Source organism: Cherax quadricarinatus, chromosome 72 (assembly GCF_038502225.1).
Source record: "Cherax quadricarinatus isolate ZL_2023a chromosome 72, ASM3850222v1, whole genome shotgun sequence".
NCBI classification, from domain to species: domain Eukaryota; kingdom Metazoa; phylum Arthropoda; class Malacostraca; order Decapoda; family Parastacidae; genus Cherax; species Cherax quadricarinatus.
The window spans coordinates 8,255,979-8,283,034 of NC_091363.1; the positions used below are offsets into that span (position 1 = coordinate 8,255,979).

General features: G+C 38.9%; 1 protein-coding gene across 1 annotated transcript in view; it reads right to left on the reverse strand.

Annotated features, from left to right (window-relative positions):
- Window positions 1-629: 629 nt before the first annotated feature.
- LOC128701426 (location of vulva defective 1-like) overlaps window positions 630-27,056 on the reverse strand; it is a 384,351-nt gene continuing 357,924 nt past the window's right edge. Inside the window, exons 41-43 of the mRNA XM_070100373.1 lie at window positions 9,648-9,841; window positions 2,452-2,577; window positions 630-2,357 (exon numbers count right to left, since the gene is read on the reverse strand). Of these exons, the coding sequence (XP_069956474.1) occupies window positions 2,348-2,357; window positions 2,452-2,577; window positions 9,648-9,841 (330 nt within the window). The 3' untranslated portion in view covers window positions 630-2,347. The remainder of the gene's footprint in view (window positions 2,358-2,451; window positions 2,578-9,647; window positions 9,842-27,056) is intronic.

Below are 27,056 nucleotides of genomic sequence, written 5' to 3' on the forward strand. Positions count from 1 at the left end.
GTGGTAAAAGTGTTGAATGATGATGAAAGTATTTTCTTTTTGGGGATTTTCTTTCTTTTCTGGGTCACCCTGCCTCGGTGGGAGACGGCCGACTTGTTGAAAAACAAAAAAAAAAAAAAATTGCTTTACTGCTGCCTTTGTGGAGTGGGGTTGCATCTGTTGTGTTTAGTGATTTGGGGATGATCCATGTCCATACTCCCTCTCCATAGAATGCTTAAGCCACATGAAAGGGGATTCTTGCTGTTCTTGATGAACACAGAGTTCCACAAATCTGGGCCTGGAGCAGAGTTCATGGGTATGTCATTTATTGCTTTTTCAAATTCTTGTAGTGTTAGGATAATAGCAGATATTTTTTAAGTAACCAAATTTTGAGTCTTGGTCATAAAAAAATAATTTAGATTGTCGACTCTTCTAAGTCTGGTTAATGGTTCACTAAATGGCGAGTCATATTGAGACTTCAGTATCTCTCATTTCTTTGCTGTCATCTGTGTAAGTCCCATCTCGTCTTAGCCATAATGAGCCTGTTTAACCTTTTGACTATCACCCTTGCAATCGATATGTTTCACACTACATGTATTAATGAAATGAATTAGTGATCTGGAATACAGAGGTTTACAATGAAACTCAGATTGCCAATTTAATTATATTTTGATACAACTGTTATCATGCAATATAAGTGCAGGCAATAATCTCTGTACACAAATAACCTGCACATAATACAGAACCTTACAACAATGGTTCAGTCCAACTTGGACCATTACAGTCACACTTGGACCATTTACGAAGTCACACTGTTTGACTTTGTAAATGGCTCAAGTTGGATTGAAATGTGGTCATACGCTTCTCTCTCCTATGTGCGAGTATTGTGCCTTCTGGTTCTTTAATAAACTTCGTACTCAAATACATGCCTTATATGAAAATACACGTTCACAGTCAAGAGTCGATCATTTTTTTTTCTAAATCTGTGCAGTAAAGAATTACCAACTCCTGATCAGTCAGAGACCAAGCTATGATTAGTAGAGAGAGGACTGAGACCTCCATACAACATAATGTACAACAGAAAATACAAGTAGGATAAGGCACTTCATAAGGTACATATCACATTACTGCTTAAGATGCAGCAGCAGCCACATAAATGTTTTCAAACAATGGAAAATCTCCCTACAAACATAATCAATTTTTTTTTTTAATTTTAATGTTTTCAATCTGCATATACATGGGCAAAGAGTCAGACAATATAGACAAACAAAAAATTTATTATAAAATTGTACTACTGTAACAAAGTTAGGTCACATTATCTTCATATATTCTGAAAAGCCCCAGGTTATGCAAATTATTACATTTATGAAGGACTGCCAAACCCACAGGGGTTCACTTCTGGTGGAAAAGAAAGCGGACACCTGGCCAGATGAGGTTGGGTTATGGTGAGACATTATTATTATTATTATAATCACACTAAAGTGCTAAACCCACAAGGGTCATTAATTCAGGATCAAGGGATGGAAAGAGGAAGGAAATAGTAAGGAGAAATGTAGTCACTCATTCATAATGTGAGCACTTCAGTTCAAAGAGAAGATGGTTGGTTGGTGTTGGAGAGAAGAGTCAAGAGTTAAGGGAGGAGGAATATGATTGAATTCTGAATTAAATTTTTTATAAATTTTTTTGACCAGTTGTAAATATTTTTGGTACAGTATAGAGCTATTTATTGCCAATCTGACGTGCTCATAATTTTTTTAGTAAAAGCAAATAAAAGAAAGTATACATCTTTTTTCCTGGTTTTGTATTGCATAAGATTATGATTGAATTTTAAATTAAATTTTTTTCTCAGTTATACCATTAATGGTCCAAGTCAAACTGAAATGCATCATAAGTTTCAGTCACCTAAGTGCGGGTTATTCAAGTAGAGTTCAGAGAATTTTTCTACTCCAGAAGTCCAGCCTTGGGTCAGATTTATCTGGTGCTTGCTTGGTCAACTAAATATTTTTTTTTGTGTGTGACCATTTAGTGGATGTTTGGTAAGCTCGTGTTTGTTGGGGAAAACATTAGTCAAAAAATGTAGACTTTGCAAAGTTTCAAAATGAATCTCAATGTTTTAAATGTTATAATGGGTTCAGTGTTCACTGAGCACATAAAGTGAGGGAGACTTGGTTATATATAATATAAAAAGTTTCAATGTCAATACAATATACAAGAAATAATGAAGACTTTTATAACTTATGTTAAATATTATGATTTCTGCATTTACAAACTTGAAGAAATGTTGGTAGCTAGAGTTACTAAGATGAAGGAGTTAAAGCCAGTCACTGTGCAGGAAGGTGTAGTGAGCCCAGACTGCTTAATACTCCTCTTATTTTTGCCTGAAATTATGAAAAATATGAATTATTTACTTTAATACTTTATATAGCAAGACTTTAAATACTCCATCCATTATTCTTGCAACCATTAGTATACCTTTCACTGGGAATCCCACTGTTTTGACGATGTGTAGAACTTTTGTACATGGAGGATTTCAGGGCCTCTTTGCTGCTCACATCAAGACTGCCATCAAAGTATGCTGAATTCACATAATCCAAGAATCTGTGAAAACACACAAACATAAAAGGATGAACATTGGTCAAATGCTGAAGCTGTTATGCACCAGCATAAAAATACATATTAAAAATGTCCACTGTTCTTACAACTCCCCCCCCCCTCAAAAAAAAAAAAAAAAAGAAGTCTAGCAGGTTTTTCCTTAAAAGAAATATACAGTACATGTAATTAACTACTACTGCAACTTTTTTGTATCTCCTCAAGAAATCAAGTTATTGTCATTATCATAACTGGATGAACAGCTGCACAGATACAGCAAGGGCTTTGGACGGAGGTACTTTGAGAGACTACAGATCCACAACAGTATTTATTTATAGTATAGTGATTCCAACAGAAAAGTATTTGCAAGGAAACATGCCATTCAACATTTAAGGACAATGTTGAAAGATTAATTGATCTTACAAACTATATTACCTGGAGTTTACCTGGAGAGAGTTCCGGGGGTCAACGCCCCCGCGGCCCGGTCTGTGACCAGGCCTCATGGTGGATCAGAGCCTGATCAACCAGGCTGTTACTGCTGGCTGCATGCAATCCAACGTACGAGCCACAGCCCAGCTGGTCAGGTACCGACTTTAGGTTGTCCAGTGCCTGCTTGAAGACTGCCAAGGGTCTATTGGTAATCCCCCTTATGTATGCTGGGAGGCAGTTGAACAGTCTCAGGCCCCTGACACTTATTGTATTGTCTCTTAACGTGCTAGTGACACCCCTGCTTTTCATTGGGGGATGTTGCATCGTCTGCCGAGTCTTTTGCTTTCGTTGTAAGTGATTTTCATGTGCAAATTCGGTACTAGTCCCTCTAGGATTTTCCAGGTGTATATAATCATGCATCTCTCCCGCCTGCATTCCAGGGAGTACAGGTTCAGGAACTTCAAGCGCTCCCAGTAATTGAGGTGTTTTATCTCCATTATGCGCGCCGTGAAGGTTCTCTGTACATTTTCTAGGTCAGCAATTTCACCTGCCTTGAAAGGTGCTGTTAGTGTGCAGCAATATTCCGGCCTAGATAGAACAAGCAGCCTGAAGAGTGTCATCATGGGCTTGGCATCCCTAGTTTTGAAGGTTCTCATTATCCATCCTGTCATTTTTCTAGCAGATGTGATTGATACAATGTTATGGTCCTTGAAGGTCAGATCCTCCGACATGATCACTCCCAGGTCTTTGACGTTGGTTTTTCGCTCTATTTTGTGGCCAGAATTTGTTTTGTACTCTGATAAAGTTTTAATTTCCTCATGTTTACCATATCGAGGCAATTGAAATTTCTCATTGCTGAACTTCATATTGTTTTCTGCAGCCCACTGAAAGATTTGGTTGATGTCTGCCTGGAGCCTTGCAGTGTCTGCAATGGAAGACACTGTCATGCAGATTCGGGTGTCATCTGCAAAGGAAGACATGGTGCTGTGGCTGACATCCTAGTCTATGTCAGATATGAGGATGAGAAACAAGATGGGAGTGAGTACTGTGCCTTGTGGAACAGAGCTTTTCACTATAACCGCCTCAGAATTTACTCTGTTGACTACTACTCTTTGTGTTCTGTTTGTGAGGAAATTATAGATCCATCTACCAACTTTTCCTTTTATTCCTTTAGCACGCATTTTGTGCGCTATTACGCCGTGGTCACACTTGTCGAAGGCTTTTGCAAAGTCTGTATATATTACATCTGCATTCTTTTTGTCTTCTAGTGCATCTAGGACCTTGTCGTAGTGATCCAGTAGTTGAGACAGACAGGAGCGACCTGATCTAAACCCATGTTGCCCTGGGTTGTGTAATTGATGGGTATCTAGATGGGTGGTGATCTTGCTTCTTAGGACCCTTTCAAAGATTTTTATATGGGATGTTAGTGCTATCGATCTGTAGTTCTTTGCTATTGCTTTACTGCCCCCTTTGTGGAGTGGGGCTATGTCTGTTGTTTTTAGTAACTGTGGGATGACCCCCGTGTCCATGCTCCCTCTCCATAGGGTGGTAAAAGCTCGTGATAGGGGCTTCTTGCAGTTCTTGATGAACACGGAGTTCCATGAGTCTGGCCCTGGGGCAGAGTGCATGGGCACGTCATTTATCGCCTGTTCGAAGTCATTTGGTGTCAGGATAATATCAGATAGGCTTGTGTTAACCAAATTCTGTGGCTCTCTCATAAAAAATTCATTTTGATCTTTGACTGTCAGTCTGGTTAGCGGCTTGCTAAAAACTGAGTCATATTGGGTCTTGAGTAGCTCACTCATTTCCTTGCTGTCATCTGTGTAGGACCCATCTTGTTTAAGTAGGGGCCCAATACTGGATGTTGTTCTCGACTTTGATTTGGCATAAGAAAAGAAATACTTTGGGTTTCTTTCGATTTCATTTATGGCTTTTAGTTCTTCCCACGATTCCTGACTCCTATAACATTCCTTTAGCTTAAGTTCGCTGTTTGCTATCTCTCTGACCAGTGACTCCCTACGCATTTCAGATATATTGGCCTCTTTTAGCTGCTCTGTTATTCTTTTCCGTTGCCTGTAAAAGGAGCGCCTGTCTCTTCCTATTTTACATCTACTCCTCCTTTTTCTTAAAGCAATAAGCCTTGAGCATACAGGGGACCCCCGCATAGTGATTTTAATCCATGCAAGAGGGCTCATTGTTATGCGAAATGATTGGTATGCGAATGAATTTTCCCCATAAGAAATAATGGAAATCAAATTAATCCGTGCAAGACACCCAAAAGTATGAAAAAAAAAAAAAATTACCACATGAAATGTTAATTTTAATACACACAAACTGAAAAAGGCATGCACAATTACATGACACTTACTTTTATTGAAGATCTGGTGATGATTGATGGGATGGGAGGAGGGGAGAGAGTGTTAGTGTTTAGAAGGGGAATCCCCTTCCATTAAGACTTGAGGTGTCGAGTCCTTTTCTGGGGTTACTTCCCTTCTTCTTTTAATGCCACTAGAACCAGCTTCAGAGTCACTGGACTTCTTTTGCACAACATATCTGTCCATAGTGGCCTGTACCTCTCATTCCTTTATGACTTCCCTAAAGTGTTTCACAACATTGTCAGTGTACAGGTTGCCAACACGGCTTGCAATAGCTGTGTGAGGGTGATTCTCATCCATAAAGGTTTGCACTTTCAGCCACATTGCACAGATTTGCTTAATCTTTGTAGTAGGCAACTTCTTCAATTTCTCTCTCCCCTCCTCTGAACCAGTTTCCTCAGGTCTGGCCTCTTGCTGTTGAAGTTGATCTAGCAGCTCATCAGTGGTTAGTTCTTCATTGTCCTCCTCCACCAACTCTTCCACATCCTCCCCACTAACCTCCAGCCCCAAGGACTTTCCCAATGCCACAATGGATTCCTCAACTGGCATACTCCTCTCAGGGTTAGCCTGAAACCCTTCAAAATCCCTTTTGTCTACACATTCTGGCCACAGTTTCTTCCAAGCAGAGTTCAAGGTCTTCTTAGTCACTCCCTCCCAAGCCTTACCTATAAGGTTTACACAACTGAGGATATTAAAGTGCTCTCTCCAAAACTCTCTTAGAGTCAGTTGAGTTTCTGAGGTCACTACAAAGCACCTTTCAAACAGAGCTTTTGTGTACAGTTTTTTTGAAGTTTGCAATAACCTGCTGGTCCATGGGCTGCAGGAGAGGAGTGGTATTAGAAGGCAAAAACTTCACCTTAATGAATTTCATGTCCCCATAAAGTCGCTCTGCCACGTCTGTAGGATGACCAGGGGCATTGTCTAACACCAGGAGGCACTTAAGTTCTAATTTCTTTTCAGTTAGGTAATCTTTCACATTGGGGGCAAATGCATGGTGTAACCAGTCATCGAAAAAGTCCCTAGTGACCCATGCCTTACTGTTTGCCCTCCACAGCACACACAAATTCTCCTTGAGGACATTCTTTTGCCTGAACGGTCTGGGAGTTTCAGAGTGATACACTAATAAAGGCTTCACTTTGCAATCACCAGTAGCACTGGAACACATCAACAAAGTAAGCCTGTCTTTCATAGGCTTATGTCCTGGGAGTGCCTTTTCCTCCTGAGTAATGTAGGTCCTGCTTGGCATTTTCTTCCAAAACAGGCCTGTTTCATCACAATTAAACACTTGTTCAGGTTTCAGTCCTTCACTGTTTATGTACTCCTTGAATTCCTGCACATATTTTTCAGCTGCTTTGTGGTCCGAACTGGCAGCCTCACCATGCCTTATCACACTATGTATGCCACTACGCTTCTTAAATCTCTCAAACCAACCTTTGCTGGCCTTAAATTCACTCACATCATCACTAGTTGCAGGCATTTTTTTAATTAAATCCTCATGCAACTTCCTAGCCTTTTCGCTTATGATCGCTTGAGAGACGCTATCTCCTGCTAGCTGTTTTTCATTTATCCACACCAATAAGTCTCTCAACATCTTCCATCACTTGCGATCTCTGTTTCGAAAACACAGTTAAACCTTTGGCAAGAACAGCTTCCTTGATTGCCTTTCTGTTGCCCACAATAGTAGCGATGGTTGATTTGGGTTTCTTGTACAACCTGACCAGGTCGGTGACACGCACTCCACTTTCATACTTATCAATGATCTCTTTCTTCATCTCTATAGTAATTCTCACCCTTCTTGCTGTAGGGTTGGCACTAGAAGTTTTCTTGGGGCCCATAGTCACTTATTTTGCAGATAAAATCACCAAAAACACTGTAATAATGCGAAATGTTCCGATTGTATGCTTGGATGTTACCGCGGAGGCTGGCTGGTAAACAATGCCACCGGCGGCACAAGTGAGGCTGGCTAAGGGCGCACATTGGACGCGTCTCGGACGAACAGCGGTGAGCGGGTTTTTGAGCGGTATGCGAGGCAAAATTTTTGCGATAAAAGCGAGCGGTATGCGGATTAAACGTTATGTGATGCTGACGGTATGCGGGGGTCCACTGTATATCGAGTGCCACCGAGTTAATCTGTTCTAGGCATAAGTTGGAGTCTGTGTTGCTTAGTCTATCTTCCCAGCTTATATCGTTTAGGACTTGGTTTACTTGGTCCCACTTTATGTTCTTGTTATTGAAGTTGAATTTGGTGAAGGCTCCCTCGTGACTAATGTATGCACGGAGCCCCAGTCGGTCTGGGGCTCCGTGCATACATGTCTGAACCTCGATTATGTTGTGATCTGAGTACATGTATATTGTTTTTGATATGGTGACATTTCGTATCAGACTATCATTGTTAGTGAAGATGAGGTCTAGTGTATTCTTCAGTCTAGTAGGCTCTATTATTTGCTGGTTTAAGTTGAATTTTGTGCAGAGATTTAAAAGCTCGTGTGTGTGTGAGTTCTCGTCAGAGCTGCCTCCTGGTGTTATCACTGCAACAACATTATTTGCTATATTCCTCCATTTTAGGTGCCTCAAGCTGAAATCCCCCAGGAGCAATATGTTGAGTGCAGGAGCTGGCAAATTTTCCAGACAGTGGTCAATTTTTGACTTACGTTCCTGGAATTGCTGGGACGTTGCATCCGGAAGCTTGTAGACTACCACAATGACTAGGTTTTGGTTCTCGATCAGATATTTTGTGAAATATTTAAATATAAACCATTTATAAATACACATATATTTTGGAAAATTTCGTACAGTATTCGTAAGAAACTGAGGGTATTAGATAAGAGTGAATGGAGACAAATGGTTTTTGGGACCTGATGAGCTGTTGGAATGTAAGCAGGGTATTATTTTGTGAAGAGATTCAGGGAAACTGGTTAGCCAGATTTGAGTCCTGGAAGTGGGAAGTACAATGCCTGCACTTTAAAGGAGGGGTTTGAGATATTGATTGTTTGGAGTGACATCTAAACTCTCATATCTGGGCACCTTAGCAAAGACAGTGATTACATGTAAATGATGGTGGAAGTGTTTCTGAAATAATTTTTTTTTTAAATATTTTTTGACCCTGAGTGGGAGTTCAGGATCGAGGCTCTCGACCCTCAAAGGGTTAAAGAGTCACAGTATGATGATCAGCAACATTAGCTCTAAAATAAAGATTTGCTATCCAAAATGCTTTTTGGTAATTATGAATTTAGTGATAACTGCTTAATGACTTTAAAATACAGAGTATCCCAGAGTTTCCTGAGCCTCGCACTTCGTAAATTTTGACTTTTGGCAACTTTTTTCATCAAAATAAAGCCTCGTGGTTCGTGAATTTCCTCACAATTTGTCCATTGTATGGAACGTGTCCGTGCAGCCGGGAGCGGCTGGGCGTACACAAAGGCTCCCACACAACATTCAGGAGTCAGTGTGGTATTGTTTGTGGGTGAGTGACCATCACCCCACACATTCATATAATGCATTTCGTAATAATCCATTCTTTTTTGTGCTTGCAACTGCTAAATAAGCCACCATGGGCCCAAAAAAAGCTTCTAATGCCAGCCCTTTGGTAAAGGTGAGACACACGATAGAATTAAAGAAAAATTTGAAGAAAAATATGAAAGTGGTGGTGGTAGAGGGTGGCAGCGGTTGTAATCGTGGTAGAAGGTGGTAGTGATGGTGGTAGAGGGTGGTAGTGATGGTGGTAGAGGGTAGTAGTGATGGTGGTAGAGGGTGGTAATGATGGTGGTAGAGGGTGGTAATGATGGTGGTAGAGGGTGGTAGTGATGGTGGTAGAGGGTGGTAGTGATGGTGGTAGAGGGTGGTAGTGATTGTGATGGTGGTAGAGGGTAGAGCTGCAAGAGCTCTCTGGAGAGTTTTTTTGTATGACAGGGGTCCAGTGACTTCTCCATCCTCTCCCCTCCTCCCGTCTTCCATACACCAACAAGAGTCTTCAATAAAGGTAAGTGTGACATTATTATTACTTTTTACTTGATTTCTCATTCTTTCCTGTATGTAAATCTGTATTTAATCTATAAAATATAATTTTTGTTAATACTTATGGGTGTCTGGAACGGATTAATTGAATTTACATTATTTCTTATGGGGAAAATGGTTTCGACATTCGTGAATTCCGGCTTTCGGCAGAGTCTCTGGAACGGATTAATCACGAAACTCAGGGGTCCACTGTATATACATATTAAAATAACATTTATCAAGGTAACAAGTTTCATTTCAGTTATTATTAAGAAACCTTACCTGTTAATTTTATCTGGGAACTCTTCAACAGTCACATTGTTTTCCGATTCCTCCTCATTAACAACCTCAACTTTAGGCTTCAGCACAGGACGTGAACTTCGCAGTCCACTCTGGCCCAAGAGCCTCAGGAAGTGATGCCATACAAATTCTACCATTTTGTCCTCCTGTGGTTGTTTTAACATGTCATCTTTCACCTGAATGAAGAAAAGATAGTTGTTACAATTCAGTCTGTAATAATAAATGCATTCATATACATGTATGCTCTTTCCATGGGGAAGTGGAAAAGATTTCTTACTCTGTAACCATACATGTCATAAGAGGCAACTAAAATGCTGGGAGCAAGGAGCTAGTAATCTCTTCTCCTGTATAAATAACTAAATTTAAAAAGAAAAACTTTCATTTTTTCTATTTAGGTCGCCCTACCTTGGTAGGATGGGGCTGGTGCTTTTTAAAACAGAGATAAAGGTTTTACAGTGGACCCCCGCATAACGTTGGCATTGCATAGTGTTAAATCCGCATAGCGATACATTTTATCGCTAAAATTTTGCCTCGCATAGTGCTAAAAAATTCGCTCAACGCGATTCGTCCGAGACACGTCCATGCGGCCTGAGCAAGCCTCACTTGTTCTGCCAGTGGCATTGTTTACAAGCCAGCCTCCGCGGTAACATTCAAGCATACAATCGGAACATTTCGTATTATTACAGCCTTTTTATAGTGATTTCACCTGAAAAATAAGTGACCATGGGCCCCAAGAAAGCTTCTAGTGCCAACCCTACAGGAATAAGGGTGAGAATTACTATGGAGATGAAGAAAGAGATCATTGCTAAGTATGAAAGTGGAGTGCGTGTCTCCGAGCTGGCCAGGTTGTATAGTAAACCCCAATCAACCATCGCTTCTATTGTGTCCAAGAGAACGGCAATCAAGGAAGCTGTTCTTGCCAAAGGTTTAACTGTGCTTTCGAAACAGAGATCGCAAGTGATAGAAGATGTTGAGAGAGTGTTATTGGTGTGGATAAACGAAAAACAGATAGCAGGCGATAGCACCTCTCAAGCGATCATAAGTGAAAAGGCTAGGAAGTTGCACAAGGATTTAATTAGAAAAATGCCTGCAACTAGTGGTGATGCGAGTGAATTTAAGGCCAGCAAAGGTTGGTTTGAGAGATTTAAGAGGCGTAGTGGCATACATAGTGTGATAAGGCATGGTGAGGCTGCCAGTTCGGACCAAAAAGCAGCTGAAAAATATATGCATGAATTCAAGGAGTACATAGACAGTGAAGGACTGAAACCTGAACAAGTGTTTAATTGTGACAAAAACAGGCCTGTTTTGGAAGAAAATGCCAAGCAGGACCTACATTACTCAGGAGGAAAAGGCACTCTCATGTGTGCCAATGCTAGTGGTGATTGCAAAGTGAAGCCTTTATTAGTGTATCACTCTGAAACTCCCAGAGCATTCAGGCAAAAGAATATCCTCAAGGCTAATTTGTGTGTGCTGTGGAGGGCAAACAATAAGGCATGGGTCATTAGGGACTTTTTCTATGGCTGGTTACACCAAGCATTTGCCCCCACTGTGAAAAATTACCTAACTGAAAAGAAATTAGACCTTAAGTGCCTCCTGGTGTTAGACAATGCCCCTGGTCATCCTACAGACTTGGCAGAGTGACTTTGTGGGGACATGAGCTTCATTAAGGTGAATTTTTTGCCTTCTAATACCACTCCTCTCCTGCAGCCCATGGACCAGCAGGTTATTGCAAACTTCAAAAAACTGTACACAAAAGCTCTGTTTGAAAGGTGCTTTGTAGTGACCTCAAACTCAATTGACTCTAAGAGAGTTTTGGAGAGAGCACTTTAATATCCTCAATTGTGTAAACCTTATAGGTAAGGCTTGGGAGGGAGTGACTAAGAGGACCTTGAACTCTGCTTGGAAGAAACTGTGGCCAGAATGTGTAGACCAAAGGGATTTTGAAGGGTTTCAGGCTAACCCTGAGAGGAGTATGCCAGTTGAGGAATCCATTGTGGCATTGGGAAAGTCCTTGGGGTTGGAGGTTAGTGGGGAGGATGTGGAAGAGTTGGTGGAGAAGGACAATGAAGAACTAACCACTGATGAGCTGCTAGATCAACTTCAACAGCAAGAGGCCACACCTGAGGAAATTGCTTCGGAGGAGGGGAGAGAGAAATTGAAGAAGTTGCCTACTTCAAAGATTAAGCAAATCTGTGCAAAGTGGCTTGAAGTGCGAACCTTCATTGATGAAAATCTCCCTCAGACAGCTATTGCAAGCCGTGCTGGTGACTATTACACTGACACTGTTGTGAAACACTTTAGGAAAGTCATAAAAGAACGAGAAGTACAGGCCACTATGGGCAGATATGTTGTGCGACAGAAGTCCAGTGACTCTGAAGCTGGTCCTAGTGGCATTAAAAGAAGAAGGGAAGCAACCCCAGAAAAGGACTTGACACCTCAAGTCCTAATGGAAGGGGATTCCCCTTCTAAACACTAAAACCATCCAGTTTCCCCTCCTCCCATCCCATCAATCATCACCACATCTTCAATGAAGGTAAGTGTCGTGTAACTGTGCATGTTTTTTTAAGTTTGTGTGTATTAATTAATATTTCATGTGGTAAAATTTTTTTTTTTCATACTTTTGGGTGTCTTGCACGGCTTAATTTGATTTCCATTATTTCTTATGGGGAAAATTAATTCGCATAATGATAATTTCGCATAACACTGAGCTCTCAGGAACGGATTAATAGCGTTATGCGGGGGTCCACTGTATTTCTTTGTAAAGGTTACAATGTATAATTACAATTTTGGTTTGCTAAATACAAAGAAAGTCACTATCAAGCCCGGGCAGTTCAGGCAGACTGAGTCTAGTACATAATAACTAATTAAATGTAGACAAGATAAGAGTGGTTAACTTGTATTAAAATCTTTATTTCATTTTAATACTAATGTGAGGTAGTCCAGGTGGAGGTTCATAAGAATAATAATCTTGAAGTTGTACATAATAAAAACAATGCTCCAAACAATAATATTTCATGGGTTGGCAGATGTTTAATAGACTAGTCATAGAATATAATATAATATTTGGGAGAGTTACTTCAAACTGATTAGAAGTTGTTTTGGTTCGTTTGGTTAGTACAGTGGACCCCCGGTTTACGATCAGCTCCCAATGCGACCAATTATGTAAGTGTATTTATGTAAGTGCGTTTGTATGTGTATGTTTGGGGGTCTGAAATGGAATAATCTAATTCACAATATTCCTTATGGGAACAAATTCGGTCAGTACTGGCACCTGAACATACTTCTGGAATGAAATAATATCGTAAACCGGGGGTCCACTGTATTGAGATATGAGATGATTTTTAAGCAACGTCCTAAATCTATATACTGTTCATGTATATGTTTCACTGTAAACACCTGGTCCACACACCCCCTACCTTTCCTAAAACCTCCTTGTTCATCTGCTATCCTACTCTCCATCTTACTCTTAATTCTTTCATTAATAACTCTACCATAAACTTTACCAGGTATAGTCAGCAGACTTATTCCCTTATAATTTTTGCACTTTCTTTTGTCTCCTTTGCTTTTATACAAAGGAACTACACATGCTCTCTGCCAATCCCTAGGTATCTTACCCTCTTCCATACATTTATTAAATACTAAAAGCACCAACCACTCCAAAACTATATCCCCACCTGCTGTTAACATTTCTAACTTTATCACATCAATCCCAGCTGCCTTACCCCTTTCATTCTACCCACTGCCTCACGAACTTCCCCCACACTCACAACTGGCTCTTCCTCACTCCTACAAGATGTTATTCTGCAATCACAGCTTCCTTATCTTCATCAATATTTAACAATTCTTCAAAATATTCCCTCCATCTTCCTGATACCTCTAATTCTCCAATTAATAACTCTCCTCTCCTATTTTTAACTATCAAATCCATTCGTTCCCTAGGGTTTCTCAACTTATTAATCTCACTCCAAAACTTTTTCTTATTTTCAACAAAATTTGTTGATAACATCTTGCCCAGGCTCTCATTTCTCTGTTTTTACACTGTTTTGCCTCTCTCTTAACCTCTCAGATTTTTCTCTCCATATACCCCTCCCTCCTTGCATCATGTCTACTTTGTAAAAAAAATCTCACTTACTACACTCTTTACATCATTATTCCATCAGTTGCTCTTCCTCCCTAATGCACCCACTTTCCTGTAACCACAAACTTCTGCTGAACACTCTTAACACGATATTCTTAAACCTACCCCATACATTTTCCACCCAATTGCCTGTACTCTCACTAGCCAATCTATCCTCCCATAGTTGTTTACATCTTACCCTAACTGCCCCCTCCTTTAGTTTATAAACCTTCACCTCTCTCTTACTTGCTGCTTCCATTTTCCTTGTATCCCATCTACCTTTTACTCTCACTGTAGCTACAACTAAAAAGTGATTTGATACAGTGGAACTTCAACTTATGAGTTTAATCCATTCCATGACCTAGCTCGTAACTCAATTTGCTCGTATATCAAATTAATTTTCTTCATTTAAGTTAACTGATAATTATAATCATGGGGTAGCGCTAAACCTACAGGATTATACAAAGCATGTGGGGGGATGGAAGGTATTCGGGCTCAATTCAGGGAACTGGAGCACAGATCCAATTCCCTAGATCAAGAGCCCTTCACCAGCATCAAGGAACCTCCCTTGAGGGGGTTAAATTAACTGAAATGCCATTAATCCGTTTCAGCGGAATTCCTGCTCTCAGGAGGCAGGACAAAATACTTAATATAACGGTAATATCAACTCTATGGCTTATTTATCTATCATAATTGATCTAATATGACATAATAAACAATATAAATAACATAAAAAACATGATATATACTCTAGAATGAATAAAATAGGCCATAATATGGCGAGTGGTGGCGGTGCCTCAGCTTCTGCACTGACTATATCTTCCCATTCTTTCCCTTCTGAAAACGGAGTGTTTATCTATGATTTCATGCTTTAATTCCATGGACATCATCCTTTTTTTCTTCTCAGCACTGTCCTTTGCACTTACTTTCTTAAGACCCATGGTTGGAAAAAAGAAATTTGGCACAATAACTACATAATGCAAGTAAACAACAAGAGAAATACTTCTACTGTTCAGCAGATGTTTTGGCATTAGCTGCACCAACTAGTGGTGGCCTTCTGAAGTTACTCATTATTATTATTAAGTAAGTAAGTAAGTAAGTAAATTTATTCAGGTATACACAATACAGTTACACAGAATTATCATACATAGCAGCATATGTGTAGAGAACCTAGGATAACCCAAAAAAGTCAGACAGAGTGACTTATTTCCATTGCGGTCCTTTTACCTTATTATTATAATATAAAGGTTATAATATTTTCTTATTATTCTATAATGAAGATAACATCTTATTATCATACTAAAAAGACTATCTACTACACGAGGGTCATTAAGACTATCTACAATACGAGGGTCATTAAGACTATCTACTACCCGAGGGTCATTAGGACTATCTACAATACGAGGGTCATTACTAGGGATAAGGTAAAATTTACACGTATTTTAGCTAAAAAATAGAAAATCATTCCCCTCCCTTTCTGTTGCTTCATTCATCAGACACTTTTTGGCAGTCTTCTTGAACTGGTTCAAGCTATGACTGGCCTTGACATTTGTGGGTATTATTATTATAATTATTATTATTTTTTTTTTTCAACAAGTCGGCTGTCTCCCACCGAGGCAGAGTGACCCAAAAAAGAAAGAAAATCCCCGAAAAGAAAATACTTTCATCATCATTCAACACTTTCACCACACTCACACATTATCACTGCTTTTGCAGAGGTGCTCAGAATACAACAGTTTAGAAGCATATACGTATAAAGATACACAACATATCCCTCCAAACTGCCACTATCCCAAACCTCTCCTTTAAAGTGCAGGCATTGTACTTCCCATTTCCAGGACTCAAGTCCGACTATATGAAAATAACCGGTTTCCCTGAATCCCTTCACTAAATATTACCCTGCTCACACTCCAACAGATCGTCAGGTCCCAAGTATCATTCGTCTCCATTCACTCCTATCTAACACGCTCATGCACGCTTGCTGGAAGTCCAAGCCCCTTACCCACAAAACCTCCATTACCCCCTCTTTCCAACCCTTTCGAGGACGACCCCTACCCCTCCTTCCTTCCCCTATAGATTTATATGCTTTCCATGTCATTCTACTTTGATCCATTCTCTCTAAATGACCAAACCACCTCAACAACCCCTCTTCTGCCCTCTGACTAATGCTTTTATTAACTCCACACCTTCTCCTAATTTCCACACTCCGAATTTTCTGCATAATATTTACACCACACACTGCCCTTAGACAGGACATCTCCACTGCCTCCAAGCGTCTCCTCGCAGCTGCATTTACCACCCAAGCTTCACATCCATATAAGAGTGTTGGTACTACTATACTTTCATACATTCCCTTCTTTGCCTCCATAGATAACGTTTTTTGACTCCACATATACCTCAACGCACCACTCACCTTTTTTCCCTCATCAATTCTATTATTAACCTCATCCTTCATAAACCCATCCGCCGACACGTCAACTCCCAAGTATCTGAAAACATTCACTTCTTCCATACTCCTCCTCCCCAATTTGATATCCAATTTTTCTTTATCTAAATCATTTGATACCCTCATCACCTTACTCTTTTCTATGTTCACTTTCAACTTTCTACCTTTACACACATTTTCAAACTCATCCACTAACCTTTGCAATTTTTCTTTAGAATCTCCCATAAGCACAGTATCATCAGCAAAAAGTAACTGTGTCAGTTCCCATTTTGAATTTGATTCCCCATAATTTAATCCCACCCCTCTCCCGAACACCCTAGCATTTACTTCTTTTACAACCCCATCTATAAATATATTAAACAACCATGGTGACATTACACATCCCTGTCTAAGACCTACTTTTACTGGGAAGTATTCTCCCTCTCTTCTACATACCCTAACCTGAGCCTCACTATCCTCATAAAAGCTCTTTACAGCATTTAGTAACTTACTACCTATTCCATATACTTGCAACATCTGCCACATTGCTCCTCTATCCACTCTATCATATGCCTTTTCTAAATCCATAAATGCAATAAAAACTTCCCTACCTTTATCTAAATACTGTTCACATATATGCTTCAATGTAAACACTTGATCTACACATCCCCTACCCACTCTGAAGCCTCCCTGCTCATCCGCAATCCTACATTCTGTCTTACCTCTAATTCTTTCAATTATAACCCTACCGTATACTTTTCCTGGTATACTCAGTGAACTTATTCCTCTATAATTTTTACAATCTCTTTTGTCCCCTTACCCTTTATATAAAGGGACTATACATGCTCTCTGCCAATCCCTAGGTACCTTCCCCTCTTTCATACATTTATTAAACAAAAGTACCAACCACTCCAACACTATATCCCCCCTGCTTTTAACATTTCTGTCATGATCCCATCAGTTCCAGCTGCTTTACCCCCTTTCATTCTACATAATGCCTCACGTACCTCCCCCACACTTACATTCTGCTCTTCTTCACTCCTAAAAGATGGTATACCTCCCTGGCCAGTGCATGAAATTACCGCCTCCCTTTCTTCCTCAACATTTAAAAGTTCCTCAAAATATTCTCGCCATCTACCTAATACCTCCCTCTCCCCATCTACTAACTCCCCTACTCTGTTTTTAACTGACAAATCCATACTTTCCCTAGGCTTTCTTAACTTATTTAACTCCAAAATCTTTTCTTATTTTCATTAAAATTTCTTGACAGTGCCTCTCCCACTCTTTCATCTGCTCTCCTTTTGCACTCTCTCACCACTCTCTTCACCTTTCTTTTACTCTCCGTATACTCTGCTCTTCTTATAACACTTCTGCTTTGTAAAAACCTCTCATAAGCAACCTTTTTCTCTTTTATCACACCCTTTACTTCATCATTCCACCAATCACTCCTCTTTCCTCCTGCCCCCACCCTCCTATAACCACAAACTTCTGCCACACATTCTAATACTGCATTTTTAAAACTATTCCAACCCTCTTCAACCCCGCCACTACTCATCTTTGCACTAGCCCACCTTTCTGCCAATAGTCGCTTATATGTCGCCCGAACTTCCTCCCTTAGTTTATACACTTTCACCTCCCTCTTACTTGTTGTTGCCACCTTCCTCTTTTCCCATCTACCTCTTACTCTAACGGTAGCTACAACTAAATAATGATCCGATATATCAGTTGCCCCTCTATAAACATGTACATCCTGGAGCCTACCCATCAACGTTTTATCCACCAATACATAATCTAACAAACTACTTTCATTACGTGCTACATCATACCTTGTATATTTATTTATCCTCTTTTTCATAAAATATGTATTACTTATTACCAAATTTCTTTCTACACATAGCTCAATTAAAGGCTCCCCATTTACATTTACCCCTGGCACCCCAAATTTACCTACTACTCCCTCCATAACATTTTTACCCACTTTAGCATTGAAATCCCCAACCACCATTACTCTCACACTTGATTCAAAACTCCCCACGCATTCACTCAACATTTCCCAGAATCTCTCTCTCTCCTCTACACTTCTCTCTTCTCCAGGTGCATACACGCTTACTATAACCCACTTTTCACATCCAATCTTTATTTTACTCCACATAATCCTTGAATTTATACATTTGTAGTCCCTCTTTTCCTGCCATAGCTTATCCTTCAACATTATTGCTACTCCTTCTTTAGCTCTAACTCTATTTGAAACCCCTGACCTAATCCCATTTATTCCTCTCCATTGAAACTCTCCCACCCCCTTCAGCTTTGTTTCACTTAAAGCCAGGACATCCAGTTTCTTCTCATTCATAACATCCACAATCATTTCTTTCTTATCATTTGCACAACATCCACGCACATTCAGACTTCCCACTTTGACAATTTTCTTCTTCTTATTCTTTTTAGTAATCTTTACAGGAAAAGGGGTTACTAGCCCATTGTTCCCGGCATTTTAGTTGACTTTTACAACACGCATGGCTTACGGAGGAAAGATTCTTATTCCACTTCCCCATGGATATAAAAGGAAAAGTAATAAGACCAAGAACTATTAAGATAAAATCAAAGAAAACTCAGATGAGTGTGTATAAATAAACGTGTACATGTATGTGTAGTGTGACCTAAGTGTAAGTAGAAGTAGCAAGACATGCCTGTAATCTTGCATATTTATGAGACAGACAAAAGACACCAGCAAATCCTACCATCATGTAAAACAATTACAGGCTTTCGTTTTACACTCACTTGGCAGGACGGTAGTACCTCCCTGGGTGGTTGCTGTCTACCAACTTACTACTACTATCCTCTTTTTCATAAAATATGTATTACTTATTACCAAATCTCTTTCTACACATAGCTCAATTAAAGGCTCCCCATTTACATTTGCCCCTGGCACCCCATATTTACCTACTACTCCCTCCATAACATTTTTACCCACTTTAGCATTGAAATCTGCAACCACCATTACTCTCACACTTGATTCAAAACTCCCCATGCATTCACTCAACATTTCCCAGAATCTCTCTCTCTCCTCTACACTTCTCTCTTCTCCAAGTGCATACATGCTTTCTATAACCCACTTTTCACATCCAATCTTTATTTTACTCCACATAATCCTTGAATTTATACATTTGTAGTCCCTCTTTTCCTGCCACAGCTTATCCTTCAACATTATTGCTACTCCTTCTTTAGCTCTAACTCTATTTGAAACCCCTGACCTAATCCAATTTATTCCTCTCCATTGAAACTCTCCCACCCCCTTCAGCTTTGTTTCACTTAAAGCCAGGACATCCAGTTTCTTCTCATTCATAACATCCACAATCATCTCTTTCTTATCATTTGCACAACATCCACGCACATTCAGACTTCCCACTTTGACAATTTTCTTCTTCTTATTCTTTTTAGTAATCTTTACAGGAAAAGGGGTTACTAGCCCATTGTTCCCGGCATTTTAGTTGACTTTCACAACACGCATGGCTTACGGAGGAAAGATTCTTATTCCACTTCCCCATGGATATAAAAGGAAAAGTAATAAGACCAAGAACTATTAAGATAAAATCAAAGAAAACTCAGATGAGTGTGTATAAATAAACGTGTACATGTATGTGTAGTGTGACCTAAGTGTAAGTAGAAGTAGCAAGACATGCCTGTAATCTTGCATATTTATGAGACAGACAAAAGACACCAGCAATCCTACCATCATGTAAAACAATTACAGGCTTTCGTTTTACACTCACTTGGCAGGACGGTAGTACCTCCGTGGGTGGTTGCTGTCTACCAACCTCGCTCATTATTATTATTATTATTATTGTTATTATCAGCATCAAGGGCTCTTGATCTAGGGAACTGGATCTATGCTCCAGTTCCCTAAATTAATAATAATAATAATAAGAATAGTAATAATAATTATAATAATTCTACTACTAATAATAATGAGGAGCATCAGAAGGCCACCACTAGTTGGCACACCTAATGCCAAAACATTCGCTGAGCAGTAGAAGCATTTCTCTCATGCTTTGCTTGCATTATGTAGTTATTTTGCCAAATTCCTTTTTTCTAACCATGGGTCCTAAGAAAGTGAAGTGCAAAGGACAGTGCTGAGAAGAAAAAGAGGATGATGTCCATGGAATTAAAGCATGAAAATGTAGATAAACACAAGCGAGGTGTAGGTTGTGGGTTGAGAGGGAAGCTTGCTTGTAACTTGGATTTTGGCTCACCAACCTTAACAGGACACATGACCATAACACAGATCTCTTTTTGATGTACCTCATGTCCATATCACACTGTGTAAAAACTCCATGCACATAAAGGGCCCCCAAATATGGAATTCATTGCCAGAAGATACTAAAGTAACCCGGTCTGATTTTCAATTTAAGACTTCTCAAAAGCCACTTAATCACCCTAGACTAAATGCTAAATACTCAGTATTCACATACTCAATATGTATTCCCATATCATAATTTCAACAATTACTTTTGAACCTTTTATCCATTGTCTACAGGAATATAATTGAATCACTGTTTTCACAAAAAGCATTTTTGAATATATGAATATATCTTTTGTCTTATATAAGTTAGATTCACTTATAATTAATAATCTACTATACAACTATGATATAATTAATATTCTACTGTACAACTATGATATAATTCTTAGCGTTATGTAGTCAGTAAGCCAATAATGTTAAGTCGGCCCATAATGCCTAGGCATAATAGAGGCTCTCTGCATTGCAACCCATTATTGTAAATACATAATCTCATTGTACTATTTGCAAAGACATAAATAAATAAATAACTAAATAAACTAAGAGCAAAGAATCGACCAAGCAATGGCTCGTATCTCGAAAAACTCGTATGTTTAGGCACTCGTAAGTTGAGGTTCCACTGTACAGGTCCACCATCACAAATTCGGCAATCAGTTATTCGGTTCCTTCAGTTATTCGGCACTAATTTTGGCTAGCATAATTTCAAATTTCCAGGGTCACCACACCAACCTGCTGGTACTGTTTGGTGGTGCTACTTGCTGCATGAGTCATTCCAATTTCTTTTTCTCCATTTATTGTTTTAACCTGCTTACTTTTAGCCCTAGCCATGGTTCCAATAAATAAAAGAAATGCTTCTCATTATGTAAAGCATCTACACAGTACATTATCCATTAAAGATAAGGTGGCTTTGAAGCCACTGTCGGTTGCCATGAGCTCAGTCTCATGAAGCAGGAGAATATGCTTTATTATTACGCTAATATCAACACTACAGCTTATTTGCCTATCACAATTGATCTAATATGACATAATAAACAATATAAATAACATAAAACCTGTTAAATACTCCAGAATGAATAATATTTGGCATAACACAGAGCAGTTCGGCGGAGGTATGAAGAGGATACATGTACAGGAGGGCCCCGGTTTACGGCGTTTTGCTTTACGGCGTTCCGCTAATACGGACATTTCAAATTATGACCAAAACTCGCTATACGGCTCCCCCACCTGTCTTTCTAATACGGTCACAGCGGCCCACCGAGTTTGTTTACATTCTCCCTGAGCACATCTCCTTATTATGTCTGGAAACTTTCCAAAATTTCATGTGTTTTAAAGTTATTTTATATTTTATATGTATTGTACTTGATAATTAAACTTGTGTACACCTGTACCTAAATAAACTTACACACTGTGCTGGCATGTAGGTACACATTAAAATCACTAAGAGTCTCTCTACTCTTGATGCAATAATAATAATAATAATAATAATAATAATAATAATAATAAGTAATAATAATAGTAATAATAATAATCTCTTGGAGGCGCATTAATGTCGCGTATTCGTTAATATAGACATATCCATAATCTATCTATGATATTTTTTTCAAAATTATATAAGAAACACATTATGTAACACACAAACATGATACATGCACCCACAGTATAAAAATTTATACAAATATATCACGAGATGTTTACCAAACGGTTTGTAGAAGTGTCGGAAGAATTACGTTTTCTTTCTAGCCCGTCCACCTGTTACTAGGGATAACTGTAGAAAAATATTCCTTTCGTATGCCTTCACTTTATAGCTATAATTCTGTACTAACTTGTACACAGTGTAAGAGTATTTGTTTCGTGATTTAATTATTATAATAATAATAAAAATATTATAAGGTAAAAGTTTCACAAACTCTTACAAATGTACATGAATGAACTAAAACTGGACACATATTAATACCGTCTATTTCGCCTATCCGAGTGATCGTCCACAACCTGTTCAGTTTGTTTACGCTATCTGAGCTCGGTGTATCATTAAATGTTGTATATTACGTTAATATACACATTTTCATTAATCCATCCGTGATATTATTTTTCAAAATTATATAATAAACACGATACATAACATAATTACATAACAACATATGTGTAGAGAACCTAAGATAACCCAAAAAAGTCAGAGTGACTTACTTCCATTGCCTTCACTCAGAGCATCATTTCTTCTCAAAATGATGTTACATGAGAATGGGAGTGTTCTTCTTTATTTATTCTACCGTATCAATGTAGAGACAACCTGTACACAATGTAACTTGTACACAAACCAGACGTACACTTCGCTTGTTTACAAAACTTACGTTCGCCTGGTTTGTTTACATAACTCTGCGCCTGTCCTCTCTCATGTACTCATTCTTTCTCTCTCTCATTTATTCGTTTTATCTCATTTACTTACTCCTGACCCTACATTAAGACTACAAATATTTTAAGGTAAGTAATGAGTGAACTGTATATACATTTTATCGCTCTGGGATGCTTAAATATCATAGAATAGTATGTGTGGGTGGGGTGGCCTGGTATGGTAGCCTGGCTGACACCATACATACCACACTTGATTTCTTACAATAAATACTACTTGTCTCACCCTAGATTAAGACTATAAATATTTTAAGGTAAGTAACGAGTGCACTGTGTGTGTATTGTACTTTTTTATTGTTTTTTGATGCCTGGTTCTATTGCTAACATAATATATGTTAGTGTAAACTTGTTATCTAGTGTTTGTATGCATTTGTAAGTGGAAAAAAAGGTATGGTATACATATACCATTCTCCTATCCCTGTCTTGGTGGTTTATATTAGAGAAAACAGAGTGTAGCACAGGGCTAACTGTCATATACACTCGTACTGCACCATAAACCTGAAACAAAAAAGTTATTTTCTCTCTATAGATTATCACACATAGCAGCATGTGTAGAGAGCCTAGGATAACCCAAAAAAAGTCAACGTGGCTTATTTTTAGTACCTGGCTTGTATATGATTTTTGGTAAATATTCGATTCCCAGCCAGGGTAGAAACATTAGGCGCGTTTCTTTACACCTGTTGTCTATGTTTACCCATCAGTAAATGGGTACCTGGGTGTTAGCCGACTAGTGTGGATGTTATCCTGGGACACTGACCTAATTTTCTTGAAATATTCTGCATAACAAGCAGCTTTCTATACAGTAGTATGTCACTGATGTCAGCTAGGCCTGTATACCTTGTGCATGTACATGTAGTAAATAAAGATATTATTATTATTATTATTATTATTATTTTTATTATTATTATTATATTATTTTCTCAGTTGTTTGTTGGGTTATCTTATTCAAACTTGGGCAATGTATGATGGAAAGATACTTCTTCACGTACACCAAAAATGAAAGAAATCAGACCATAAATAGCGGAGTTCATTTCTCAGCCATTAGCGGCCGCTTAGCGGTATATTTTTGTATGGTTGTTATGGTTATATTCTTATTTTTCCGGTCTCATTTGACAGAATGAAAGATATATTACAGAAATAGATATGATTTTGATTGCTTTCATGACAAAAAGTGCCTTGAAATTGTGCTCACAGTAGCGAAAATGTTCTATTCTTTAGCGAAGCTCAAGAGTAAACAAATGACGTCACCGTCCAATACCTGTCCGCCTGCCAGGCCAATACGTAGTCAAGAATGGCTTGACATCATTTATGCAATTATTACAATAATGCAGCAGTCTGCATAACAGTAAATCTTCTATTTTTTTGTGAATAAAAATTCCAAATGAAAAGCAAGAGTAACAAGAGGGGCCTGTAGCCATGACTAATTAACAGAGAAAATGTTATTTTAGTGCCAGGAATGTCTGCATTGTTTATTTTGGACCCTATTTTGAAATTGGCATCTGTTGAAATTTGTGTGAAATCGGCCAAATTGCCAATTTCTGACCACTTTATTGGGCAGTTAAAATAAGCGAATGGGCAGTTTCTTGTACTCAGTTGACAGACTAGAAGTAAATAAGTTTATTCAGGTATACACAAATACAGTTACATAGATTATCATACATAGCAGCATATGTATAGAGAACCTGGGATAACCCAGAAAAGTCAGACAACGTGACTTATTTCCAGTACCTGGCTTGGGCTTGCCATACATGATTTTTGGTAAATATTTTTTTTTCTCGGTTGTTTGTTGGGCGATCTCATTGAAACTTGGGCAATGTATGATGGAAAGATGCTTCTTAACGTACAACAAAAATAAAAAAGGCGGACGATAAATAAGGGAGTTAACTTCTCAGCCATTAGCCGCCTCTTTGCAGTATATTTTCGTATGGTTTTTATGGTTGTATTCTCATTTTTTTGGACTCATTTGATAGAATGGAAGATATATTACAGAAACAAACATGATTTTGATTGCTTTCATGACGAAAAGTACCTTGAAATTGAGCTCAAGTAGCGGAAATGTTAAATTTCTGCCGATGTTCAATGAACTTTGTGTAAGTCAAGTTGGTTAATTTTATTAAGTGTATTCTAACCTAACCACTCTGTAATTCGGCAAACTCAGTAATCCAGCACACTACAGGTCCCAATGATGCCGGATTTGTGATGGAGGACCTGTATATCTGTGGCCCCTCTACAAACATGTATAGTCCAAAGTCTACCCAACAGTCATTTATCTACCAATATGTAGTCCAATAAACTACTGTCATTATGCCATACATCATATCTTGTATACTTATTTATCCTCTTTTTCTTAAAATATGTATAACCTATAACCAAACCCCTTTCTATACAAAGTTCAATCAAGGAGCCCCAATTATCATTTACACCTGGCACTCGAAACTTACTTACTCACACTCTCTCTAAATGTTACTCCTACTTTAGCATTTAGGTCCTCTACCACAATTACTCTCTCACTTGGTTCAAAAGTTAATACACACTCACTTAACATTTCCCAAAATCTCTCTCTCTCTCCTCTACGCTCCTCTTTTCTCCAGGTGCATACACACTTATTATGACCCACTTTTTGCATCCAACCCTTATTTTAATCCACATAATCCTTGAATTTATACATTTATATTCCCTCTTCTCCTTCCATAACTGATCCCTCAACATTATTGCTACCCCTTCCCTAGCTCTAACTCTCTCTGATAATCCCATTTCTCTCTCCCCACTAAAACTCACCTACCCCTTTCAGCTTTGTTTCACTTAGAGCCAGAACATCCAGCTTCTTTTCATTCATAACATTAGCAATCATCTTTTCTTATCATCCACACTACATCCATGTACAGTTGAGCATCCCAATTTTATAAAGTTTTTCTTCTTCTTTTTACAGGAGTTACTAGCCCATTGCTCTCAGGTTAGGGTATGTAGAAGAGAGGGAGAATACTTCCCAGAGTATGTAGAAGAGAGGGAGAATACTTCCCAGGGTATGTAGAAGAGAGGGAGAATACTTCCCAGGGTGTGTAGAAGAGAGGGAGAATACTTCCCGGTAAAAGTAGGTCTTAGACAGGGATGTGTAATGTCACCATGGTTGTTTAATATATTTATAGATGGGGTTGTAAAAGAAGTAAATGCTAGGGTGTTTGGGAGAGGGGTGGGATTAAATGGGGAATCAAATTCAAAATGGGAACTGACACAGTTACTTTTTGCTGATGATACTGTGCTTATGGGAGATTCTAAAGAAAAATTGCAAAGGTTAGTGGATGAGTTTGAGAATGTGTGTAAAGGTAGAAAGTTGAAAGTGAACATAGAAAAGAGTAAGGTGATGAGGGTATCAAATGATTTAGATAAAGAAAAATTGGATATCAAATTGGGGAGGAGGAGTATGGAAGAAGTGAATGTTTTCAGATACTTGGGAGTTGACGTGTCGGCGGATGGGTTTATGAAGGATGAGGTTAATCATAGAATTGATGAGGGAAAAAAGGTGAGTGGTGCGTTGAGGTATATGTGGAGTCAAAAAACGTTATCTATGGAGGCAAAGAAGGGAATGTATGAAAGTATAGTAGTACCAACACTCTTATATGGGTGTGAAACTTGGGTTGTGAATGCAGCAGCGAGGAGGCGGTTGGAGGCAGTGGAGATGTCCTGTCTAAGGGCAATGTGTGGTGTAAATATTATGCAGAAAATTCGGAGTGTGGAAATTAGGAGAAGGTGTTGAGTTAATAAAAGCATTAATCAGAGGGCAGAAGAGGGGTTGTTGAGGTGGTTTGGTCATTTAGAGAGAATGGATCAAAGTACAATGACATGGAAAGCATATAAATCTATAGGGAAAGGAAGGAGGGGTAGGGGTCATCCTTGAAAGGGTTGGAAAGAGGGGGTAAAGGAGGTTTTGTGGGCAAGGGGCTTGGACTTCCAGCAAGCGTGCATGAGCGTGTTAGATAGGAGTGAATGGAGACGAATGATACTTGGGACCTGACGATCTGTTGGAGTGTGAGCAGGGTAATATTTAGTGAAGGGATTCAGGGAAATCGGTTATTTTCATATAGTCGGACTTGAGTCCTGGAAATGGGAAGTACAATGCCTGCACTTTAAAGGAGGGGTTTGGGATAT